This window comes from Podarcis bocagei (genome assembly GCF_964188305.1).
Source record: "Podarcis bocagei genome assembly, chromosome: 1".
NCBI classification, from domain to species: domain Eukaryota; kingdom Metazoa; phylum Chordata; class Lepidosauria; order Squamata; family Lacertidae; genus Podarcis; species Podarcis bocagei.
This window is the reverse complement of record NC_138125.1, coordinates 96,611,184-96,632,700: the sequence shown is the minus strand read 5'-3', so window position 1 is coordinate 96,632,700 and position 21,517 is coordinate 96,611,184. Positions and strand designations below refer to the sequence as shown.

Here is a 21,517-nt window from a genome sequence, read left to right as displayed (position 1 = left end):
TGTTAGAATGTCATATTCTTTTTATATCCTCTTTAAAATAAGTGTGTTGCATCCTTAGAAAACTGGAATGTATAACTTATGAAGTGTTTTCTTTCAGTAAGCCTTTTTACAACTTTGCTTATCAATAATACTTGAACCATGTCTGCATGGGTTGCCTTTTTCCTGCAGCTTTCTGCTGAGCACAAGTGCCCAGCTATGACCTGCTCTGGGAGCCCCATGTGTCTCTCCCATGTGTAGATCCAGCCAGTCCTTCCCTTTACTGGTACCCCATGTACTTCCAGCCTGAGCACACGGGCCTAGTGAGTAGTGAGTGATGTGGCTGCATCTACATATTGGAGGCACAAACACCACTCCTATATAGCAGGTTATAGTGGGGCACTTGCAGCAAGGAAAAGTAGTCCATTGAGCTGAATGATCTGCTCCCATGCATGCAACTACACAAGGGAGGGTGAGTCATGTTGTGCATTTTCAAAATCCAGTGTTTACCTTTAGGAAATTCAAAAAATAGATGCAAGAACAAATATGCTGGAGATTTTCTGTAGCAGACGGGAAGTTTCAGGTGACTGTGCATATTACATAGTATTGAACTACTGAAATCTTTAAAAGGGGGGCAAGCAAACTTCAGGCTTGAGAAAAATGAAATCTCACTTGTGCTCCAAAGTCTACCACTTCCAAAATAGTGGCTGGACATGGTACACCATACACTTGTAGCACAATCTTATGAATATTTTTTTGGAAGTCAACCCCCATGAGTGAGGTGCAGCTTTTGCTTGCTCAGGAATTTGTTTCTAGTGCCTGCATACACCTACACATCCTCTCTCACATACAACTGGCTTGCTTTAAAGCTTTCTTTGTTTTCAGCTGCCAATTTTTGGGGGAAGACACTTAGTTGTTGCTAAGCGGGGAGCCTTTTATTGGTTGTTGTTAACTGGGATTACAAACTTTGTTGGATCTGTCAAATAAGTCAAGAGACCTACCAGCAGTGTTTTTTTCTGGGAGTACTCACCCTTAACAGATTTTTTTTTTGGGGGGGACACATTTATAAAGATGTCCACTATTCAAAAATACTATTGCCAGATGTTCAAGAATCTACTAAAAGATGGAAACTATAAAACCTCAAAAGATGGTATTATTTCAAAGGAATCTTACTATTTTTAGTATCTGCCACACACCAGTTATTGCCTCCTTTAGCTAATGCAACAAAGGTAATGTTTAAGGATCATAACCTATTAAAAGCTCATTTATAATATTTGCCCCCCTTTAATCCTAAGAATTTAGGTCATATGTTCCAATGTAGTTGCAGGTAGTCTTCACCCCATATCCAAAGCATGTATGCAATGGCATAGAGAAGGAGCTGAATGTTACACTGACATTTAGTGGTACAGCTGATAGAAACATGGTATTTATTGTGGATTCTAAACCAACTGATTTAATAGCACTTAATTCAATAAACCATCAAAGACATTCCAGAAATACAAAGTTACCTGGAATTTTCTGGAATTTTAAATTTCTAAAAGCAGCATCTCTAGCACTTAGACAAAAGCTGATCCTGAACTGCATGAAGCACTTGCTATTATATTCTTGTACAGAAAAAAACCAAATATTTGCAGATGGTTTGAAGTTGGCATTTTAATATAAGAACTTGTGTTGTGAATGCAGCAGTTCTCTTTTAAATCAAATTATAGCTTCCCATGCTGAGATTACTTATTAAGCAATAACGATTCTTCAAGATTGTAACGAGGCAAGATTTTTCACTGCATCGGAGAACTGCCATGTACATAAATTAAACCTAACTCATAGAACCTAGTACCTATCATTTGTTAAACTTTAAGGCCACATAGATTCTCAGCTGATGGTTCCAACTGGGTCTTCTGCACTGGATTCCAAAGCAGGGAACAAGTCAACAAATACAGCGGGAGAGCTTGCTCCCTATTGAAAATGACGAAGATTTCAGGGTTGTGAATATCGTCAACAACACTGTCATAGAGTTTCATGCTACTTGCACTAATTAATGGTGGTGCAACATAGCTTCGATTGCCCCTCGTATATGAGCCTGTTACAACTTCAGCCTCAAACACACAGATCAAGTGGTCCATTTCACATTTTTCCCTGGTATCTGTTACAAGGTTCCTGGGGTTCTTGTTAAAGTAGATGCCAGCTCCATATTTCTGGTCTGGAAAACAATGCAAAACACAGACTGTTTAAACAGAGACATGTTTTCATTATGGTAGCAGTATGCAAGACTAATTGCTTCTGAATATGACTTGGTCTGCTCCCACTCCCTCCCTGAATAGAAATAAGAGGACCCAGTAATAACTGAACAAGCCTTAAGGACATGCTGGGAAACTGCTGGTATTATAATTATTTTAACAATTGCAAACATTGCAATCATGGTGGCAATCGGGAGCAGCACATCTGATTTTGCTGCTTGAGACAAGATGGGAAGTGCTGCTCCATCGCTATTGGTGGAGCAGTGGCACTGATTTCAGATGAGATTTTGCATGCACTACAAGATCTTGTGGGATCTCGTGTGAAATCTGCCCTGGTGGAGGCAGTGGGGCAGGCAGAGCACCCACCTGGGCACCACCTCAGAGCCTTTTGCCACCAGAGGCCACAGATTCACACTGCCCACTAGCTACACCAGCCCTGGTGGCAGCAATGGACACTGCAGTCTAACTCTAGATCAGTTTAGGGTTTACATAGGAAAAGCTAAATCTTGCTGTGAGGCCAATAGCGATAATTCTAAGAACCAGATAGGTACCACTTGATTTTATATTTTATTTAGCTAGCTTTTAAAGCTTTGAATTAATGTACTTGAACACCTGTGATGAATGCATCAACATGGCAGTCAAATTGTTTGAAGATAATCTACTGATTTTCTGGGGTTGTTTTTTTTTTGCTTTTCATGGGTATATGCATGCTTTACCTTGTAAGGAGGAGGGGTAGGTTTTCTGAAATCCTGTTTTGCACACCAGACTACAGTACTGAGCTGGGACACGATGGTATAGCCTATGGCATACTGGCATTCCAGCATTTTTTCCTTCAATTTTTATTTTAATCCTTTGGAAGGTAGATTCTAAAAGAGGATTGCATATTTTCTCTATCTGCAATGAAAATGAAAGTAAGTTGTGCCCAGCTCAATACCAGCAACACTAAAAATTACATACTGTTCCAATGCTAAGTACATTTTTAATTTGTTTTTAAAATAGAAATTCCAGGATGAAAAAAGACCAAACGGTTCCAGTTTATTCTCTACATGAAATAATGTGGTCTGAATTTGATTTAGGAGTATACCCGCATATTGGTAAAAACCTATCAGTTTTTAATAATCAGTTTGACTTGGATTTTACCCTCCTATATTCCTGTTGGTTTTGGATATTTGTAAAACATCACAATATTCTTTCAGAATTACTTTGCCATTGGTCATCTCTTTACCTTCAGAACCCGGAGGCCAGCTTTTTCAAGTTGTTTTTCTTTGTCCTTGAATTCTTGAAGATATGACTCTATCGGAGTGACTTGGTAACAGTATTTACTCGCCATTTCTTTGTGGCCTTCTTGATGAGGAGAGTTTCTCAAAGGTCCTAGATGCAGGAAATAAAATACTGAATAGTAGTGCAACTTTCAGATTGGAAAATTAACTGTAAGCTTACTGGAGACGGGTAATGCCTGGTCTTCTATTTGCTTATTAAAATGGAAAAACAGTAAGCACAATGAGTTCATTGTTTAATAAAGGCCCCTTCTTCACAGTGTGGTAATATTTCCTTTGACAGTGACAACTGAAATCCGTTGAGGCTGCAATCCTGTAACCTCTTACCGTGATTTCTCAGGGTTCTAAATCACATCCGGGAGCCTACTTGAGTCGAAAAAACTTTCCAATGCAAAGCCAAATTCTTCACCAAATTTAATAATAATAAAATACTTTGGCTGATTGACATCCGATGCTCTTTCAAAACGTGTTGTGGAAAGTATACAAATTTAATAAATAATAAAAATAAAAATGTTCAGCCTTCAATGGAATAGTGACAGTGATGTATACGAAGGGTTTGCACCCACCTGCACAATGGAAATGGCCTGGTGGGGAGAGCAACTGAATAGGGCTACTGCCTGTATGGTTTCAAACTGTTCTTTGTACAGGCTAGAAGCCTGCCCTTAGTATAAGGTGAAGGATATCAATAAGCAAAATTCTTCACCAGATGCTTTCTTAGCAAGTGTTCACATATTTTTCATAACAGCATTGTGCATACAGCCCCACATACCGTCTGCCTTAATTTCTTGCTTAGCTGTAGTCTGCAGCATGAATTCGATAGCGAATGTTGCATCAATCACGGCTCGGGGGGAACCTTCGATCTCGAGGGCTGCACCCTCCCCGGTCAAACTCTCCACTATGGTTATGCCAAAGTGCTGCTGCAGATGAGACAGCTCAACGGGCTGACCACTGCCAAGGTTGAGAAGGTTATAATTTTGTATAACGATCCGGTGAGTTTCCTCAACTTGTATGATGTTTTGGAGCCACAGTCCTGCTGCCTCCAGCATTTCCTGGCTGCGTCCAATAAGTTCCACAAATGGTCCGTTTTTTTCACAACCTCCATCGGCTTGCATGTCAGTCTGTACCTCTGAAAAATATTATTGGTAGGTGTTGCAATGGTTGGTGAATGACTCATGAAGAAGGGACAATTAAGAGGTGATATGATAGCCAAATATTTGAAGGGCTCACACAGATAGATGATGGGGGGGGGATTTATTTTTCTGTTGCTTGACAGGGCTATTTGGTTGAAATTACAAGAAAACCAAAAGTGGACTTTGTGGACTTGTGGACACAAAAGTGTTCCACTACTAAACTCTAAATTGAACCCTTGCTAGAATTATTTATTACCAACTACAAATTCTCCCCGCCTCTTCTTCAACTCCACTCATCTTTCAAGTCCCTCATTAAAACCTACACAAAACTTAGTTTTCTAATATTCCTGACATGTTCTATTTGTAGTCAAACATTAAAATATTTTTTATATATACACAGAAAATCTCAACCAGTTTTAACCATCCCATTTATTTATTACCCATGCTATCCATATTGCTGCAGTCCATCTTTTCTTCCAGTTTGTTTTTGACTGACATAAGCTTGGTGAAGAAAGCCTTTAAAAAGAGAGAAAACACATAGAATTGCTGCTTTTTTGGGCTCGGTTCTAAGCATTATTGTGCCAGTTTAGGATGGAGTGTACAAAGCACTACGAATCTTCAGCATCTAATAACAATGGTCATTTTCCATTGCAGAAAGCTAAACCCATCACCATTTACTTCATATCCACATTCAAGATTAGACCTGGGGCAGTAAAATCCCACAATGAGTATAATGGGCAGTAGTGAGAGTTCCTATATTAAACTGAGCATTGTGCTTATCTCAAGTGATAACCCAGGCTTCTCCAATCTAGCACCATCTGTATGTTGTTGGACAATAGCTCTCATCATCTTTGACCTTTGCCATCCTGGCTGGAGCTGACCACAGTTGTGCTGCATTCCAAAATATTTGAAGGGCACCATTATGTGGAAACCAGTGATAGAACTATAGAAAAATGTTTTAGACAGATGCATTTACAGTGGTACCTCGGGTTAAGAACTTAATTCGTTCTGGAGGTCCGTTCTTAACCTGAAACTGTTCTTAACCTGAGGTACCACTTTAGCTAATGGGGCCTCCCGCTGCCACCGCGCCACCGGAGCACAATTTCTGTTCTCATCCTGAAGCAAAGTTCTTAACCTGAGGTACTATTTCTGGGTTAGCAGAGTCTGTAACCTGAAGCGTATGTATTAGATGGCCACTGTATTAGATGGCCAGTCTTTAGCTACTTGCCATGAGCATTCAGAACCTCACCTCATAAACATCACTGTCATCTGGAGGAACCACAATGAATACATCAGGCTTCTTCCCAGGATATTCCTCCGCAAAGTGTATTATTTCCTCCACCATAATCTCCACTACTTCATCCTTTGGCATGTGTAAATCTTCAATCCCAAGGAGAGGAAAACAAACTGATGAGGACTGCTGCTCTTGAGCCTTGAGAAGACTTTTAGAAACTGCAGCTTTTAGTGCCTGTTGGAGGAGGAAAGTAGTTACGGTATAATGGTGACCCCCCCCCCCAACATTCAGCGAAATGAAAAGCTAATAGGAAAAAAGCCATCACCTCCTGTGCATTGCATTCACTGTAAGATGGCCATACCACATGGAGCACAAACTCGCAGTCAATATTGCACCCTTTTGTGAATATGAGTTTAAGGTTATCTGCTGGAAGTCTCTGTAACTCAGAGAGAAATTGCTCCTGCATAGCTGGACCTGCCTTTTCGAGGATTGCTCTTGAGATGGTTCCTTGAGAGAGATCATCTTGCACAGTCACAGAGCTAATAATAATGGCAGCCTGGAAGAGAATGATGTAAGAATCAGAAACGATTTCATTTTGAATCTATGCATGATTTCTACATGCATGGTTCTCTGGGGAATGTGGTAGCTCCCCGAATGTGGAATGCTCTCCCCAGAGAGGCTTGCCTGGCACCATCACTACATGTTTTTAGGTGCCAGGCAAGAACATTCCTCTTTACCCAGGCTTATGGCTATTAAATAATCTATGGCATGTGAAAGTGTGGGGGAGGGGACTGTTATTATGATGACTATTTTATTATTAGGCTGTCTGTCAGTATGTTTTTTTATTCTGTTTTTATCACTGATGTTCTGTAATGAGTTTTCACACAGTACTGCTCCTCTGGTACCTGTGAGCGTTGAAAAACCCAATTAATGGGGAAAGTAATGAATATTCACCCTCTCCATATCACCTGTAAGAACACGGTAACCTACTTGCTGCGCTTCTATGTTCCCTTTTTTTATCTGGAGACAGAGATCATTGACTGTGATGGAGTCTGCTGCTCCCGCCAGAGGCACGACATTGTTGGTGCCTAGCAACTCTTCGCACGCCCTTTTCATGACTTCAGCTGTGGTCTCATCAATGTTCACAAGGTGGATTTCTTGCAAGTAACCAAATAACGGAGCTAACTGAATAAAATTCTTTATAGTCCGTACAATGACTTGAGCACACAAATCCTGCGGGAAGTTGAAGATTCCAGAGCTGAGGGCAGGAATGGCCACAGACTTGATATTGTTTTCTGGAGCATTGACATATTTCAGAATATTGATGATGGCTGCTTCAAGCTTGAGGCAACATTCCTCCCTCTGCTCCTCTGACCATCTTGGGCCCACTGCATGGATGACTTGCTTGCAATGGAGTCTTCCTCCACTAGTGACTGCAATCTGGCCAGCGCTGAGCGGTCCGTTCTTTTCAATGAAATGCTTGCAGTGCTCTTCAATTTCTGGCCCTCCAGCTTTCAGGAGGGCAAATGCAAGGCCTCCAAAGTGATGCAGGTATTCGTTGGCTGCATTCACCAAAGCATCGGCCTCGTGCCTTGTGAGATCATCTACCCAGACAGAAACTTCAATTCCTTCCTTCAGGCTTTTCCTATACACTTCAGTGGGATTCCTGATGCTCTTTAGGACAGTTATGCAGCCAAACTTCTTTTCGAGCAGACTACACAGGTAGTTCTCTCTCCTCTTAAGAATTGCATAAACATTGTTGCTGATTGGAATTGATAACATTTCCTCATCTATTGGCATTCTGATCTCTAGGGGGAACAAAACAAAGTACATATTTTGTGGTTTTATGGTTGCAGTGGGGGGGGGGGGTTACATAAAACCTTTCTACCTGCATGTTTTAGATTTCTCTGTTCACCCCCACACCAAAATGGCTCAGGAAAATAAAATTGCTTGCCAGTATATTATAACTGCAAAATGCCCTCTCAACCTAACCGACCCATAGAAATGTTGATCTCTTTAAATAATGCTACGTATCTAACAGCCCCTATAGAAAAGTTGTTGAGAGAGTATAACGCCTAGAGCAATTATTTTCCACCATCACATCACAAAATGTGACTTGTTGCTATGCCGGTTTTACAGTAATTGGGGAAGCTGCCGAGAAGGGGATATTGACTATAATCCACACACACCCACACACCCAATATGCAGAATATGCATGTTCCACATGAATAGAAGGACAGATAAAGAAGGTGGATCAAAGTACAAGAAACCCTGCAGTATAGGAATCTGGAGAGAAACTCGATCCCTGTCTCCTGTAGGCTTTCCTCTGCAACTTCTGAAAAGCAGAAACCTATTTATAATCACTACCCCAGGGGTAGTTAACATGGAGCCCACAACCTCTGGAGGATTCCCCACTACCTATACTTGATCTGCAATGAAAGGTAGCAAGTGAACTATCTACCTGCATTGTCATTTTGTGGAGTCTCAGAACTGGAAGTCTGTAAAAACAAAAACAAAAAACGAAATCAAAATTATTTCGGCAAATGTCCCAGAAGTTAATGTTTGTGGACTGTAATCCTCATTCATAAAGCTTTACTTCACCTTCTGTGAAAATAATTAAATAAAAACAGTATTATATTGCTAATGCTTTTAATTACTGTATGTTCTTACATTTATACCCTGCAGTTCTTTCATCATGGAAGCCAAGGCAGCATACATGTGTGGTACCCCATCCAGGCACTGACTAAAAGGAGTCAGCAAACTTTTTCAGCAGGGGGTCGGTCCACTGTCCCTCAGACCTTGTGGGGGGCCAGACTATATTTTGGAAAGAAAAAAAAGGAACAAATTCCTATGCCCTACAAATAGCCCAGAGATGCATTTTAAAGAAAAGGACACATTCTACTCATGTAAAAACACGCTGATTCCCGGACCATTGATTCGCCTGGATTGAGAACACACTGATTCACCTAGATTGAGAAGGCGATTGGGCCGGATCCGGCCCCCGGGCCTTAGGTTGTCTACCCATGGACTAAACCCAGAGCTGCTTGGCTTCAACATATTTTTTTTAATATGCTGCTTACATGCCAGAAAGGCTTCTAAGCTAGTTTAAAAGTATAAAACCAATTATAAAACCCATACGTAATTAAAATACACTATAAATCAGTTCCATTAAAGCATTATGGGAATCCATTTTTAATTATTATTGTTCCAAATTTATTAAAGAGAAAGCACAGAAAAGGAAAAACAAAGCTGTCAGCTCACATTCACAACACAATAAATTAATAAACTGTATTAAAAGCATCCATAATTAAAATGTAGAAGAAAGCAGCCCATTAAACAGTATAACAATTAGAAGAGCAATTTAAACAACTATATGAATAAGTTCAAATTCAGGGGAATGCTTGGCTAAACAGGTGTGTCGTCTTCAAGAGCCAGCAGAATGCCAAGGCTGAGGGGGTCCATATGTGGTTTGCCTTCAGACCATACCTCGGGGATCATACTAGTCACTCCAGCTGGCTGGATGACTAACCCTGTCTACTCAGAAATAAATCCTATTGTATTCAATAGGTCTTACTCCCAGATTAAGTTAGACTGGGATTGCAGTGACTGTATGCACTATATGCCAGTAAAGATCAATCCTCCAGCTTCTCATTTCATTCCAAAGTGGAATTAGGTGCTGAAGGGATTACTGGACATGTGGGGTTTTGTTCATGTGTCATGTTTATATTCTGAACCTGAGGTAGGCTTCAGAGCAACTTGTTTCTTTCATGTTCAATAATAATAAAAATATATGTCCTGCTTCCCTCCCCCCAGCCTGGTCATTTCCACTCAACGCACTTCAACGACTCAGAACCTGTGTTTCAGTCTTTTTTGCTTTTGTGTTGACTTACCAACAATTTCATCATGTTCCCCATCTTGAATTTCCTCTTTTTTGTCCCCTCTTAGATGTTGCTGCTTTGCTCCTCCATTTTCCATTGGCCTAGGCTAGGGTAAGCAGCAAGGAGCTGCTTTTGCCACACTGGCCTGCCTTGGAATCCTCTGGTCTGGTTGCCATGGAGACCCCTGCTGGAACTTCAACCCCATTGTCAAGTTGCTTCCCAGATCACAATCTTCTTGTCCTTTAAAGAAGGGGTGGGGATCCTGCGGCCCACAGCTCTCCTCACTCCAAGCCATCCGCCATGTTGGCTGGGGCTGATGGGAACTGGAGTCTCAGAACATCTAGAAGGCCACAGGCTCCCCAACCCTGATTTTTAAAAAAATGCTTACACTCACAGTCAAACCTCAGTTGTCGAATGTAATCCGTTCCAGAAGTCCATTCGGCTTCCGAAATGTTTGACAACCAAGGCGCAGCTTCCAGTTGGTTGCAAGAGCTTCCTGCACTCAAGCGGAAGCTGCGTCAGACATTCAGCTTCCGAAAAACATTAAAAAACTTTCCTTCTGGGGTTTTGGGAGCCAAACATTCCAAAATTGAGCCGTTTGGGAACCAAGATTTGACTGTATTAGGATTCAGGGGTTAGAAGGGTCTCTGCACACAGCCTACTTTCCCCTAGCCCAAACTCTTAGCAGTATTCAATAGTCCTGTCCTCTGGGCTCCCAACTAACTTGCCCAAAGTCTCCAAATAATACGTATTTGTCATCTCCAAGAAACCAGCTCTCAGTATGTTACTTCATGTCACAAGGGATTTACACCTTAGTAAACATGTTTAGGTGTTTCCGTGCGCTGCTCTGGTTCGCCAGAAGCGTCATAGTCATGCTGGCCCCATGACCTGGAAGCTGTACGCCGGTTCCCTAGGCCAGTAAAGCAAGATGAGCGCCGCAACCCCAGAGTCGGTCACGACTGGACCTAATGGTCAGGAGTCCCTTTACCTTTAAACATGTTTAGGACTGGGCTGCCTGGCTAAAATTTAATCCACACTAATTTGGAAGGTGTTGAATAGAAATAAAAAGGAACTACCCCACTACGGAAATATGGTTGGCCTAAGATTCCTATCCCAAACCGCAAGGATCAGGGCAAATAAAAATACCTTACATTTTTAACACCCTTTCATGGTCACCAGTTAGAATGCAAAAAGGATGGCCTGCCAGATAGAATGTGCTGCTGATAATGCCAAAGTTGCGGGTTCGATCCGTACGCAGCTGCATATTCCTACATTGCAAGGGGGTTGCACTAGGTGATCCCTGGAGTCCCACCCAACGTTAAAATTCTTAGATTATATTATTTTGCATTCCCACCCACCCCCTTTTACCACCACTGTACGACTCTAGATTTAAGTGGAAGGAGTTATAGTGCACACCCTCCAAGTGTCCCTATTTCCCAGGGACGTCCTTGATTTAGAGAAGCCGTCCCGGTTTCTGATTTGATCCTGGAATGTCCCACTTTTCCTTAGGATGTCCCTATTTTAATTGGAGAAATGTTGGAGTTTTCTGACCCCTGATCTGTCTGAAGGCAATTCTGTATAGAGAAGTTTTTTAAAATGTTTAACGTTTTATTATGTTTTTATACAAATTGGAAGCTGCCCAGAGTGGCTGCGGCAACCCAGTCAGATGTGGGGGGTATAAGTAGTAAAATTATCATGATGGAATGGGACGTCCCTATTTTCATCGGAGAAATGTTGGAGGGTATGCTAGTGCAACCCTATACATATCTACTTGTAAGCTCCTGCGGAGTTCAGTGGCGCTTTTCCCTAAATAAGTAAGTATAGGATTGCACCTTAATTCGCTTCAGCAATTCCGAGACGAGAAAGTAGAGGTACTAAGGAGCAATTCAATGAACGAAGTCATTTGAGCCGGGCCCGCCTCACCGGCTGAGCTTCTGCCCATCGCAGCCAACCTTCCTCCTCCGTAACCCGCCGAGTCAGAGCGCCGCGCTTCTCGGCTCCCAGGGATGGGCCGGCAGGAGGCGCTGCGGCGACGCAGCCTGGAGCCGAGCGGCGGATTCCGGCGCGCCCGAACGGAGGAGGAGGAGGAGGCAGGCTCGCCTCCGAGGGAGTTGGCGAAGAACCGAAAGTGAAAGTCCGAGCCTCGCCCCCTTGCTTTGGTCCGCCATGGCCGGCGCTCCTGCTCCGCTCTTCGTGCAGGTCTCTCTCCTTCCTGAAGAGAGGGGGAGGCTCGAGTTCAAGCTGCAAAGCCACTTCCAATCCCGGAAACGCTCCGGGGGCGGCGAATGCGAAGTGCGAGTTCTGGATCGTGAGCGGGACGTCTATGCGGTGCAGTTCCTGTCGGAGGAAGGTAACTGGAGGCTTCAGAGGCCCCGGCGGGGCGGTGTACAGTTACAGTACTTGGCTCCAAGCATTTGGGCATGGCCTTTCTCTGTAGCAAAGTTGGGATAAATGTCTAGAGGGAAGGAGTTTCCACTTTCGCCTAGCTCCCTTGAGTTTCCAGCTTTCTCTTCCTTTTTGCCCTTAGTATGAATTCCCCTTTTCGCCATGCTTCGTCTGCTATTGCCTTCCACGCTCCGATCCACCCCCCCTCCCAATTCATCCTGATCCACCCAACAGCTGCACGACAGGCAGAAAATTTGCGGTTAAAGCTTTCCCTATCTCTTGAGTTTCTATCATAGCTGTCAACTTACAGATTTGAAAATAAGGGGCCAGCAGCCTCGAAAATAAGGGATCAGCAGCCCAAATAAGGGATTTTGCTTAGCTTATACATCACTCCGGCACTGATGGAGTCATTCTGCTTTTGCTGCCACTGACTGTGTTTTGCAGGGGGTTGGACTAGATGACCCTAAGTGTTTACAACTCCAACCAAAGAAGAGGGGCAGACAAAACTGATGAATGACTTCGAGATGGCAAAGCTTACAGGCAGAATTAGAAACCAGGAAGAGGACCTCTTTAATAAAGAATGGGGAAAGTTTATAATTTATTTGAAAAGCTATTGTAAAGAGTTTCATACATTGGTAGGATTGACAGAAAACTTGTAGTAAAAATTTGAACTATGGATGGACAAATGATTTATAAAAAATAGAGTTATGAAAGGGATGCTGTTGGAGGGTATGCTAAGCAGCACGTCCGGCCTGCCGTCATCCTGGCGCGAGGAGTTCCATCGGTCCTTCCCCACCCAAAAGGGAGAGAGAGAGTCTCTCGCCCCCGAGCCCGGCATGAGGCAGTTGTGGAGCTGTGGCAGCCGTTGAAGCGCCGCCCTTCTGCGTCCCTCCCCATCCCCTCCTCTTCCTCCTCCCTTAGGCCGCCTCCGGCTTCCCCTGGCACCGGGGTGGAAGTCTCGCAAGATAGGGGCTGCCTGCCCACTCACCGCCACCCATCTCCTCACGATGCGCCCCTGAGGGGGGAAAGGGAGAGACGGAGACACGGCAGCTCGTGCACGCACTCTCTCTCACTCTCTCAAAGTGGAGGACCCCTAGCCGCTGCTTCCCTCCCGAGCCAGGCATAAAACCCGGGAAATTTAAGGGATATCATCAATCCGGGACAGCAGCAGGAAACGGCGCTGGGATAAGGGAGTTTCCCGCCACATAAGGGACAGTTGACAACTATGGTTTCTATACTGGGGTTAAGCTTCACCTGTTAGATCCCTGGCTTAACTGTTAAAGTCCCTGGAGCCCTGCCAAAAAGCAGGGAGGGAGAAGTTGGCAAGCACATTTAGAGAAATGATTAGGAACATTGGAAAAGTAACATAACACCAAGAAAAGAAGAATGGGTTTTTTTAACTGTCATTTGACCAAACTTATGAGTTTAATAAGAAATTATTCTAATGAGAAAATAAGGAGAGAGTAGGAAGTCTTTATAAATTATATGAAGAGAACCAATTCCCAGATTCATACTTGGCTTAGTTTAGAATGAAAATCTCACAGGTAATTAGAATAATTCTCCAAAAATTTAATCATTACAGACAACCAGTGATATGAGGAATAAAGATCCACATGGAGTTAGTTGGAAGTCAATTTCTTTTTTCCTTTTTCCCTTTTCTTCTTTTTTTGGTGTTGTTTTTCGTTATTTCCCTTTTTTGGAATAGCATAATGTTTTGTATTTTTGATTGCAGATTATGTTATTATGTTTACATCCTTGTAATTTTGTTTTTGCATTTTTTTTCCTATTTTGTATTGTTTGCTTGTTTTATTCAATGCTTGTTTGTGTGATGTATAAGTATTAATAATAATAATAGTAATAATAAGTGATTAGGCCGGGGATCTTATGGAAATACCTTGAAGTGAAAGAAAATGAAGCCAACGTCTTGAAATAATGGAGTATATGCAGAGTGCCTTTCCCTCATCACTGGACTGTTTCAATTAGCTGCCAGACAACTAGCTGCCAGGGGGTGAGGAAGGTTTTTGAAATGGGAGGCTGCAATCTAGCTGCCTTCTCTTGTTTTGGAAATTAAGCAACATCACTCGCTTCCATTTAGCCGTCTTCAAAATGGGACTAGTCACAGCAAATCCTGTCAGCCAGGGTGAGATTTGTCTATTGCCTGGGAAGTTGTCTTAGGACAGAAAATGGGAGATTCTGAAGAGTAAGAGGGAGTTTGGCTTTGACTGAGTTACACTGGCTTATGTGGGATCAAATATCACCTGGTGTAACTGTGGCTTCAGAATTAAATTTTCTTAGGCTTGCAATATGAATATCACCAAAACAGATATATCATACATATCTTTTACATTGATCGTGTAAGCTGCTTTGAGATATCTTAATGCAAAAATGTGACATAGTATCATTATAAGTGAAATAGCAATAACATGTTTCTTATTTGAATAAATTTAGTGAAGCAACGAGTGAAGAAAAATGGACCTCATTTCATAGAAGTTTCTGGAAGATCTGTAAAGATAAATATCCTTCCAAATTCTGAGGTGTCAATGATGGATATGACAGAAACATCACTTGCAAATTATTTGAAGAGCTCAGCAGCCGGCTCGCTTTCTGCTTCAAGCACTCTGCCACTTCCAAATGATTTTGGAGAGCAAAAGCTGACTGAAAAATATGCAGGTGATCTGGAAAGCATGACCAGAAAGGTAAGAATCCACCAAGGCCTAGAACTTCAGAATGCCTAAGCTGCGCCCCTCTTCTTCCAGTACTGGTTAACTGCATCTTTACTGTTTTCTTCAATTGGCTATTTTTACCCATTTATTTGATAACAACTGAATCATTAATATCAGGCAGTTGAACATTGAATAAAAGAAGGAAAAACTGGGAAAGGTATAAAAACCGCGCAAGCGAATAAGAATAAATGCTAATTGTTGTATAACCTTCCCACAAACAAATCAGAATGAATTTGTCTCGTCTTTATTGCACAATCTAACTTCCATGTAAGTCTTGTACAAGCAAATTGGGACGGGTGTTCAATACATAGGGCATTTGGAGAAGCCCTGTGTGCATGTGTGTTAATAAAACCGATTTTCTCTCTCTTTTTTTCTTGTTTTCAGATCTTTCTTAGCGTATCTGCCACTTTGAATACTGAATTGCTCACAAAAGAACAGAGAAGCCAGGTGACAACTGTCTGTCCCACCTTAAAAATAGATGTGCACTCAGGGCAGACTGGCATAGAAAAGGTATCAGGAGATTATGATGACATTGAGAAGTTACACCGTCATTTTGAGAAGCTCCTTGGAGGCCTTCACCACCGCAGCAATGAATTTTCACACCCTAAAGAGCCAAAAACTATGAGAGAGATGCCCATGGATGATTGGAAGGAAGGAAGGAAGGAAGATGTAGATGTGTGTGATATCAAGGTTCCTTCGGCTATCTTTGAATACTTCAGCCAGGCCTGCAAGGAACAAGTTGATGAACTGGAGCAGAAGTTCAGTGTCAAGCTGACTAGTCAAGAATGTGGAAATGGGTTGGCTTCTCTACACTTCTCTTCTGTTGGGGACCCTAGCCTCCTAGAGAAAGCTCAGCATAATTTTGTCACAGCGTTTCAGAAGGTGACTGCAGATCTGAAACAGGAGAGAATGTCTTTTGCTGACAACGACCAGATGGCTAAAGCACAGCAGATTATAAACCTCAATTTCAAGAGCATCCTTGTTAAAACAGAGGGAAATGCGTTGGTTCTCCGTGGCCCTGCGAAGGAGATTTCAGCTGCTAAAGGGGCAATAGGGGAATTAGAGGCAGGAGAGATGGTAAAAAAATCTGAAGCTTACCCTTTGAAAACTGACACCGGATTTGATCTTAATACATTTAAATTATTGGAACCAGAATTGGATAAAGAAATTGAATATATAAACCGAAAGTACAATACTGAGTCACAGAAAAAGTTTGTTCTCAGCATGCAGAAAGCATATGTGTTCTTTAAGCATAGGAACTATCCAAACCCAGATTCATGTTTACAAGCCTATGAGAGCTTTGTCCATTTTTATCAGATGATTTCAGCCCAGCTCACAGAAAGAGTCATCCCCTTGAATCTTCTTGAGGACCAGAAAAGAAAACTAGACATGTTCTTTTCAGCACTGCAAAAAGAAAATCCCAGAGTATCAATGCGTATATCAAAGAAAAATAATCTAATTCTATTCGGTATTCCGGAGCATGTGCTTTCTGTTGAAAAGCACATCATGCGATTTCTGGAAACTGATGTTGATCCACCTGTAGGAAGCATAGGTCCTAGTTCCAGCTCCAGAGAAACTAAAGGTGCATATTTGGAGCAAAACGGGGCCCCCAAAATGCACTCCCCTCCTCCCAGGGAGCAAAAGGAGTCAAAGGGAATGGAAGTCAAACAAGAGGATGTGTGCACCATTTGCATGGACAAAATCCACCAAAAGAAAGTGCTGCCTAAATGCAAGCATGAGTTTTGTACTGAGTGCATTGAGCAGGCCTTGAAATACAAGCCTGTTTGCCCTGTGTGTAATGTGGCCTATGGGAAGATGGAAGGAAACCAACCACCAGGGACAATGAACATCCAGACATATCGAGCGTCACTTCCTGGTTATGCTGGATATGGTACCATCCAAATTTCATATAACATACCTGGTGGCATTCAAACAGTAAGTCGCAAAGGAACACTTTGGGGGCTGAAGAGGGATTGGAATGGCATGAGGGAGTGTGAGCAGCCCCACCTTATATCTGCTCATAATATCCTTTTAGGAAAACTTTATATCACTGCATGCACAGGCAAAACTTGTACTAGTGACATACTGTTGGAATGGGGTTTGGGAGTTCCAGAAGGCAAGAGCAGCAGAGCCATAAACAAGAAGGAGCTTAAATTACCCCAGTTGCAGAATCTGCCATTATTCCACATACATCCTTTCTTGCATCAGGAACATTTGTTCTCTTTCCACAGAACCTGAATGGTTTGTCTCACTCAACCATAGGGCTAAGCCTGTTGCTCTCCTGATGGTTTGGACTGCAACTTCCAGCAGTTCCACTCAGCCCAACCATTCTGGCTATAATATAAAATAATAATACAGTCATACCTCAGGTTAAATATGCTTCAGGTTGGGCGTTTTCAGGTTGCGTTCCGTGGTGACCAGATGGCTAAAGCACAGCAGATTTTAAACCTCAATTTCAAGAGCATCCTTGTTAAAACAGAGGGAAATGCATTGGTTCTCCGTGGCCCTGCAAAGGAGATTTCAGCTGCTAAAGGGGCAGTAATGGAACGGGTTACTTTCGGGTTTCGTCACTCGCGCATACACAGACGCTCAAAATGACGTCATGCGCAGAAGTGACGAATCATGGCACGCACAGACGCAGGTTGCGTTCTGCTCAGGATGTGAACGGGGCTCCAGAATGGATCCCGTTCGCATCCAGAGGTACCACTGTAATAATAATAATAATAATAATAATAATAATAATAATAATAATAATAATAATTTATTATTTATACCCTGCCCATCTGGCTGGGTTTCCCCATCTTCCTTCTATAGTATGGCTTGGGAACCTATTTCTGCTGAAGAGCCACATTCCTTTCTGGACAACCTGCCATTTCCCATTTGTCCATCCTTGCCACTTAAATGAAATTTGGCCAACAGCCACAGATTGCCCTTCTCTGGGGTAGAGGCATATGGAATAATGAATGGTGTAAACAGATTTTCTGTCACAAACATGGGAAGGTTGCACCCAATGACACTGATTGTGGCAGGAGATTTGGGGCACAAGAAAGTAATTCTGTGGTATGTGAGGCGTTCTGATGGAGCACATACCGTCAGCGAATAATCAAAGGCATCTCCAAAAAAGATACATATGACACGATCTGGTCTCCCTTTTTCTCTTTTATTGATGAACGGGGATATTTTAATTCCACCATCATCACAGAGGTGTCTGTAGAGAGGATATATTGATTGAAGATGTATTGTAAATGTTGAATGTATGTATGTATGTATGTATGTATGTATGTATGTATGTATGTAAAGTAATTCTTTAGCGCAACACAATTCAATGCTCAGAGTCCCTACCCCAAGGTGTGGTGACAAGAAGTCTGTTAGCTATGGAAGCTAAATGGTACTCTCAGGATTCCTCTGAATCACAGAAGATGGCTTCCTTCTGTTTGTTTATGCCATCCTTGGGAGCCTTGCCAGAACCATTTGGCTGACCACTATTGGAAACAAGATGCTGGATTAGATAAACACTTGGGATCCAGCAGAAGTGCTTCCCTGACAGTTGCTGAGCTTCATGCAAGTCAAGTATAACACTTTACCTATTTTAATACCTATGCATTGCAGAAAGGCCACCCAAACCCTGGAAGACCATTCAGCGGTGCAAATCGGACAGCATATTTACCCGATAACCCAGAAGGAAGAGAAATTTTGAAGTTGCTTCAGAAGGCCTTTGATCAAAAGTTGATTTTCACAGTTGGCGAGTCACGTACAACCGGTGCAAAAAATGTTGTTACCTGGAATGACATTCACCACAAAACTAACTGTTATGGAGGGGCAAGCAGGTGTGTTGTATTTGTTTATTCTAAGTGTCAATGATGCATTTCTCAATGTAATCTCATTCTAGCTTTGATTTTGTTGGATGCAGATTCACTCAAGTATAGGAACCATTTTGGAAGAAGTGTTTGGACAGTGATCTGACATTTTTTTCACATTTCACAATCTTAGCTGCAGATATTTGTTTTGCATGATCCAAACAGCAAAGTCAGGTTTTGTCTGTTAATTGCATGCTCAGGAGGCATGCCATGTTCTCAAACTGCAGTAGTATATATAATGTACATAGCATTTGAGTATTTTGAATAATCACAATAATCCAGTCCTGTGCCTAGCCCTGGGCCCAGTCTACTTCAACTTCCTACCACTTGGCTAGGAGTCAACTCCCTATAGGCCTCCTGCACTCAAGGCCATCAAGAGAGCGGAAAGCTGCTGCAGCAGCAAGCTGTCATTCACCCCAGCTTAACACATCCCCTATGAGAGAGCCAGTGTGGTGTAGTGGTTAAGAGCGGTAGTCTTGTAATCTGGTGAACCGGGTTCCCGTCTCCGCTCCTCCACATGCAGCTGCTAGTCTTGGGCTAGTCACACTTCTTTGAAGTCTCTCAGCCTCACTCACCTCACAGAGTGTTTGTTGTGGGGGAGGAAGGGAAAGGAGAATGTTAGCCACTTTGAGACTCTTTAGGGTAGTGATAAAGCGGGATATCAAATCCAAACTCCTCTTCTTCTATGAGGCGCATGTTGTGTACATGTTAAGTATTCATAAAGCCAAGGCGCAAATGTTACATTCAAATCCTCACCTCAAAATAACTGAAGATTCCTGCAGAGTTCTTTTTCTTGGGCCACTGTGGTGTCAGCACACTGTTTCTCCAATATTTGAGTACACAGTATTTTGATAGATCTATTAAGACAACAACCTCTCTTCATTGGGGAATTGCTTGGTTTACAAACAAAACTCTTTCTCTCCTAGTTTTGGCTACCCCGATCCAGATTACCTGAAACGTGTTCGAGAAGAACTGAAGGCGAAAGGAATTGAATGAGCGCTCTTTCAGTCGACTGTCCAGAATCTGTACCAGTCCAAAGATGTGCCAATTGGATTTAGCTTATGGGTGCTTTTTTCTGCTTATCCAGTACAAAATTCTGAATTGCATAACTTGTTGAATAACTTGCTAAAAATCTGTTGCAGTGCTGTTAAGTAAAGCTGTCATTCCAGCGATAGGGAACCTGTGGCCCATGAGATGTACAGCTTCCATCAACCGTGATAGTTTGCCATGTTGGAGGGAGTTGGAGTTTAACATATCAAGGGCTACAAGTGTCACACAGCTGCTGTAGACCGAACCACATTTCATGGAGCCCAGCCTCATTGATTGCAGCGGACCTTGATTTTCAAAGTTCTGCTGAAGTCAATTGGTGTCTGTTTTAAGTAGAAGCGTGTGTGATTAGGCTGTTAAACACTTTTCCCTCTCTTGTGTGCTTACTGCTACTGCTACCACTTGCAGCATAACTGGGTGAAACGAAGTTTAGTTTTTCTCACCTTTGCAGAACTGGGCTATGCTTTGCCTTCTTTCTCTGCATTGTGAAGATTCTTAAGTAAAAGCAAACCAATAAAAATGGTTCAGCATTTTGTGAGTTCAGGGCCATACTAAATTTTCTTAATTAGTTACGTTAGCTGATTTCAGTGAGTCTGCTCAGAGTAAAACTTAAGATAAACGCCATCTGCAGACTGAAGTATAGTGTTCAACCCAAGTTTATTACTTTTTTTAAAGGTTGCAGTTTGTGTCCTATTTTGAATCTTTGGAGCATCATTGTCCCACAAGAAAAGGAACAAAATCTGGAAACCAAGTGGCTATTAAAACTATGTCTTTGATCGGTCTCCCCCTCTTGAAAATCAAATGGTTGAGCAATATTTTCTTTCTTTCTTTCCATTTAACACCAGCCTGAAGGCATCACAGTACATTTAGTGTGTATTTTCTGCTTCACTCTATGGCACATAGCACAATGTAATGTGACATGAGGCAACAGATTCTATTAGCTTGCTGCTGCCACTAAACTGGCAAGGTTAAAGTATATTCATCAGCAAATTGTTAAATGTGACTTAAAAGGAAATAAAATTCTATATGCTAATTAAATGGTTTCTGTGGTGTTTTTTTGTTCATTTGTTTTAAAGATCTTTCCTTGACCAGTTTTGGGGAGTAGGTGAGATTTTCCTGCCTGCTAACGTGGCTTTGCTGTTTTTAAAGGAGGGTGGAGTAACTAATTTTAAAAGTGAAAATGCTGAAGAGTAATAGCATACAATTCCTAAAATGGGTACACCACATGTTAATATGGTGTTAATTAGCAAACAAGACCATAAAGGGAGGGCTTCAGTCTTTTGTCGTGTGATGGTGATGATTTCCCTCTCACAATGGGAGGGAGCCATTTTGTGACTCAGCCCCTGGTACACCCAAAATTCAACCTTTGGGCCAGGAGGCACAAATGGGGAACTCTTACCCATGTGATATTCTTCCAGGGGCCACAGATTTGCAAGATAAATAAACATGCAAAAGACAAGAAAATGTACATTAACTTCAAGCATTTCAGTAGTGATTGAAAGAACTACTTAAGCAAGAAAAGAAGAATACTAGTTAAGTAAAGGTACCTTGATCTAACATACCAGAAAAATAGAATCACACAACAGTAACAGCAAGATAGAAAATGGTCAGAATTCCTATTGCTTATTTGGGGGACATGCTACCGGTTATGAATTAGAATCAACAATTTGTGTATTAAATTGATTATGTTGTGAATTGTGATTCATAAGAGGAATGGTGCAATGTTTTATGAAATGATTTAAAAAAGAAGAAATGGAATGAAAGATTTCGTGCCAT

At 42.1% G+C, this 21,517-nt stretch overlaps 2 protein-coding genes across 2 annotated transcripts; one reads left to right on the top strand and one right to left on the bottom strand.

Moving 5' to 3' along the window:
• Positions 1-1,611: 1,611 nt before the first annotated feature.
• Positions 1,612-9,908, bottom strand: PARP9 (poly(ADP-ribose) polymerase family member 9). Its single transcript, XM_081188474.1, has 10 exons — positions 9,742-9,908; positions 8,313-8,349; positions 6,842-7,659; positions 6,177-6,407; positions 5,867-6,085; positions 5,058-5,133; positions 4,257-4,613; positions 3,436-3,581; positions 2,927-3,104; positions 1,612-2,173 (listed from the first exon to the last, which is right to left on the bottom strand). The coding sequence occupies exons 1-10, from the start codon at positions 9,763-9,765 to the stop codon at positions 1,821-1,823; spliced, it is 2,439 nt and encodes an 812-aa protein (XP_081044600.1). The 5' UTR covers positions 9,766-9,908; the 3' UTR covers positions 1,612-1,820.
• A 1,915-nt stretch (positions 9,909-11,823) lies between these two features.
• On the top strand, positions 11,824-20,779 carry DTX3L (deltex E3 ubiquitin ligase 3L). The gene is made up of 5 exons (XM_081213937.1): positions 11,824-12,079; positions 14,563-14,810; positions 15,222-16,772; positions 18,447-18,664; positions 19,621-20,779. The coding sequence occupies exons 1-5, from the start codon at positions 11,896-11,898 to the stop codon at positions 19,688-19,690; spliced, it is 2,271 nt and encodes a 756-aa protein (XP_081070063.1). The 5' UTR covers positions 11,824-11,895; the 3' UTR covers positions 19,691-20,779.
• The last annotated feature ends 738 nt before the right edge of the window (positions 20,780-21,517 follow it).

Bases quoted from the DNA above. Each gene is read 5' to 3' on its own strand.
- PARP9 (XM_081188474.1), bottom strand. From the start codon at position 9,765: ATGGGGAACATGATGAAATTGTTG. The intron at 4,614-5,057 runs GTAATAAATAAA...AATATTTTTCAG, and splicing joins CAGCAATATGGATAGCATGG to AGGTACAGACTGACATGCAA. The intron at 3,105-3,435 runs GTAAAGAGATGA...TTTTCATTGCAG, and splicing joins CTGGCCTCCGGGTTCTGAAG to ATAGAGAAAATATGCAATCC.
- DTX3L (XM_081213937.1), top strand. From the start codon at position 11,896: ATGGCCGGCGCTCCTGCTCCGCTCTTCGTGCAGGTCTCTCTCCTTCCT. The intron at 16,773-18,446 runs GTAAGTCGCAAA...TATGCATTGCAG, and splicing joins TACCTGGTGGCATTCAAACA to AAAGGCCACCCAAACCCTGG. The intron at 18,665-19,620 runs GTGTGTTGTATT...TTTCTCTCCTAG, and splicing joins TGTTATGGAGGGGCAAGCAG to TTTTGGCTACCCCGATCCAG.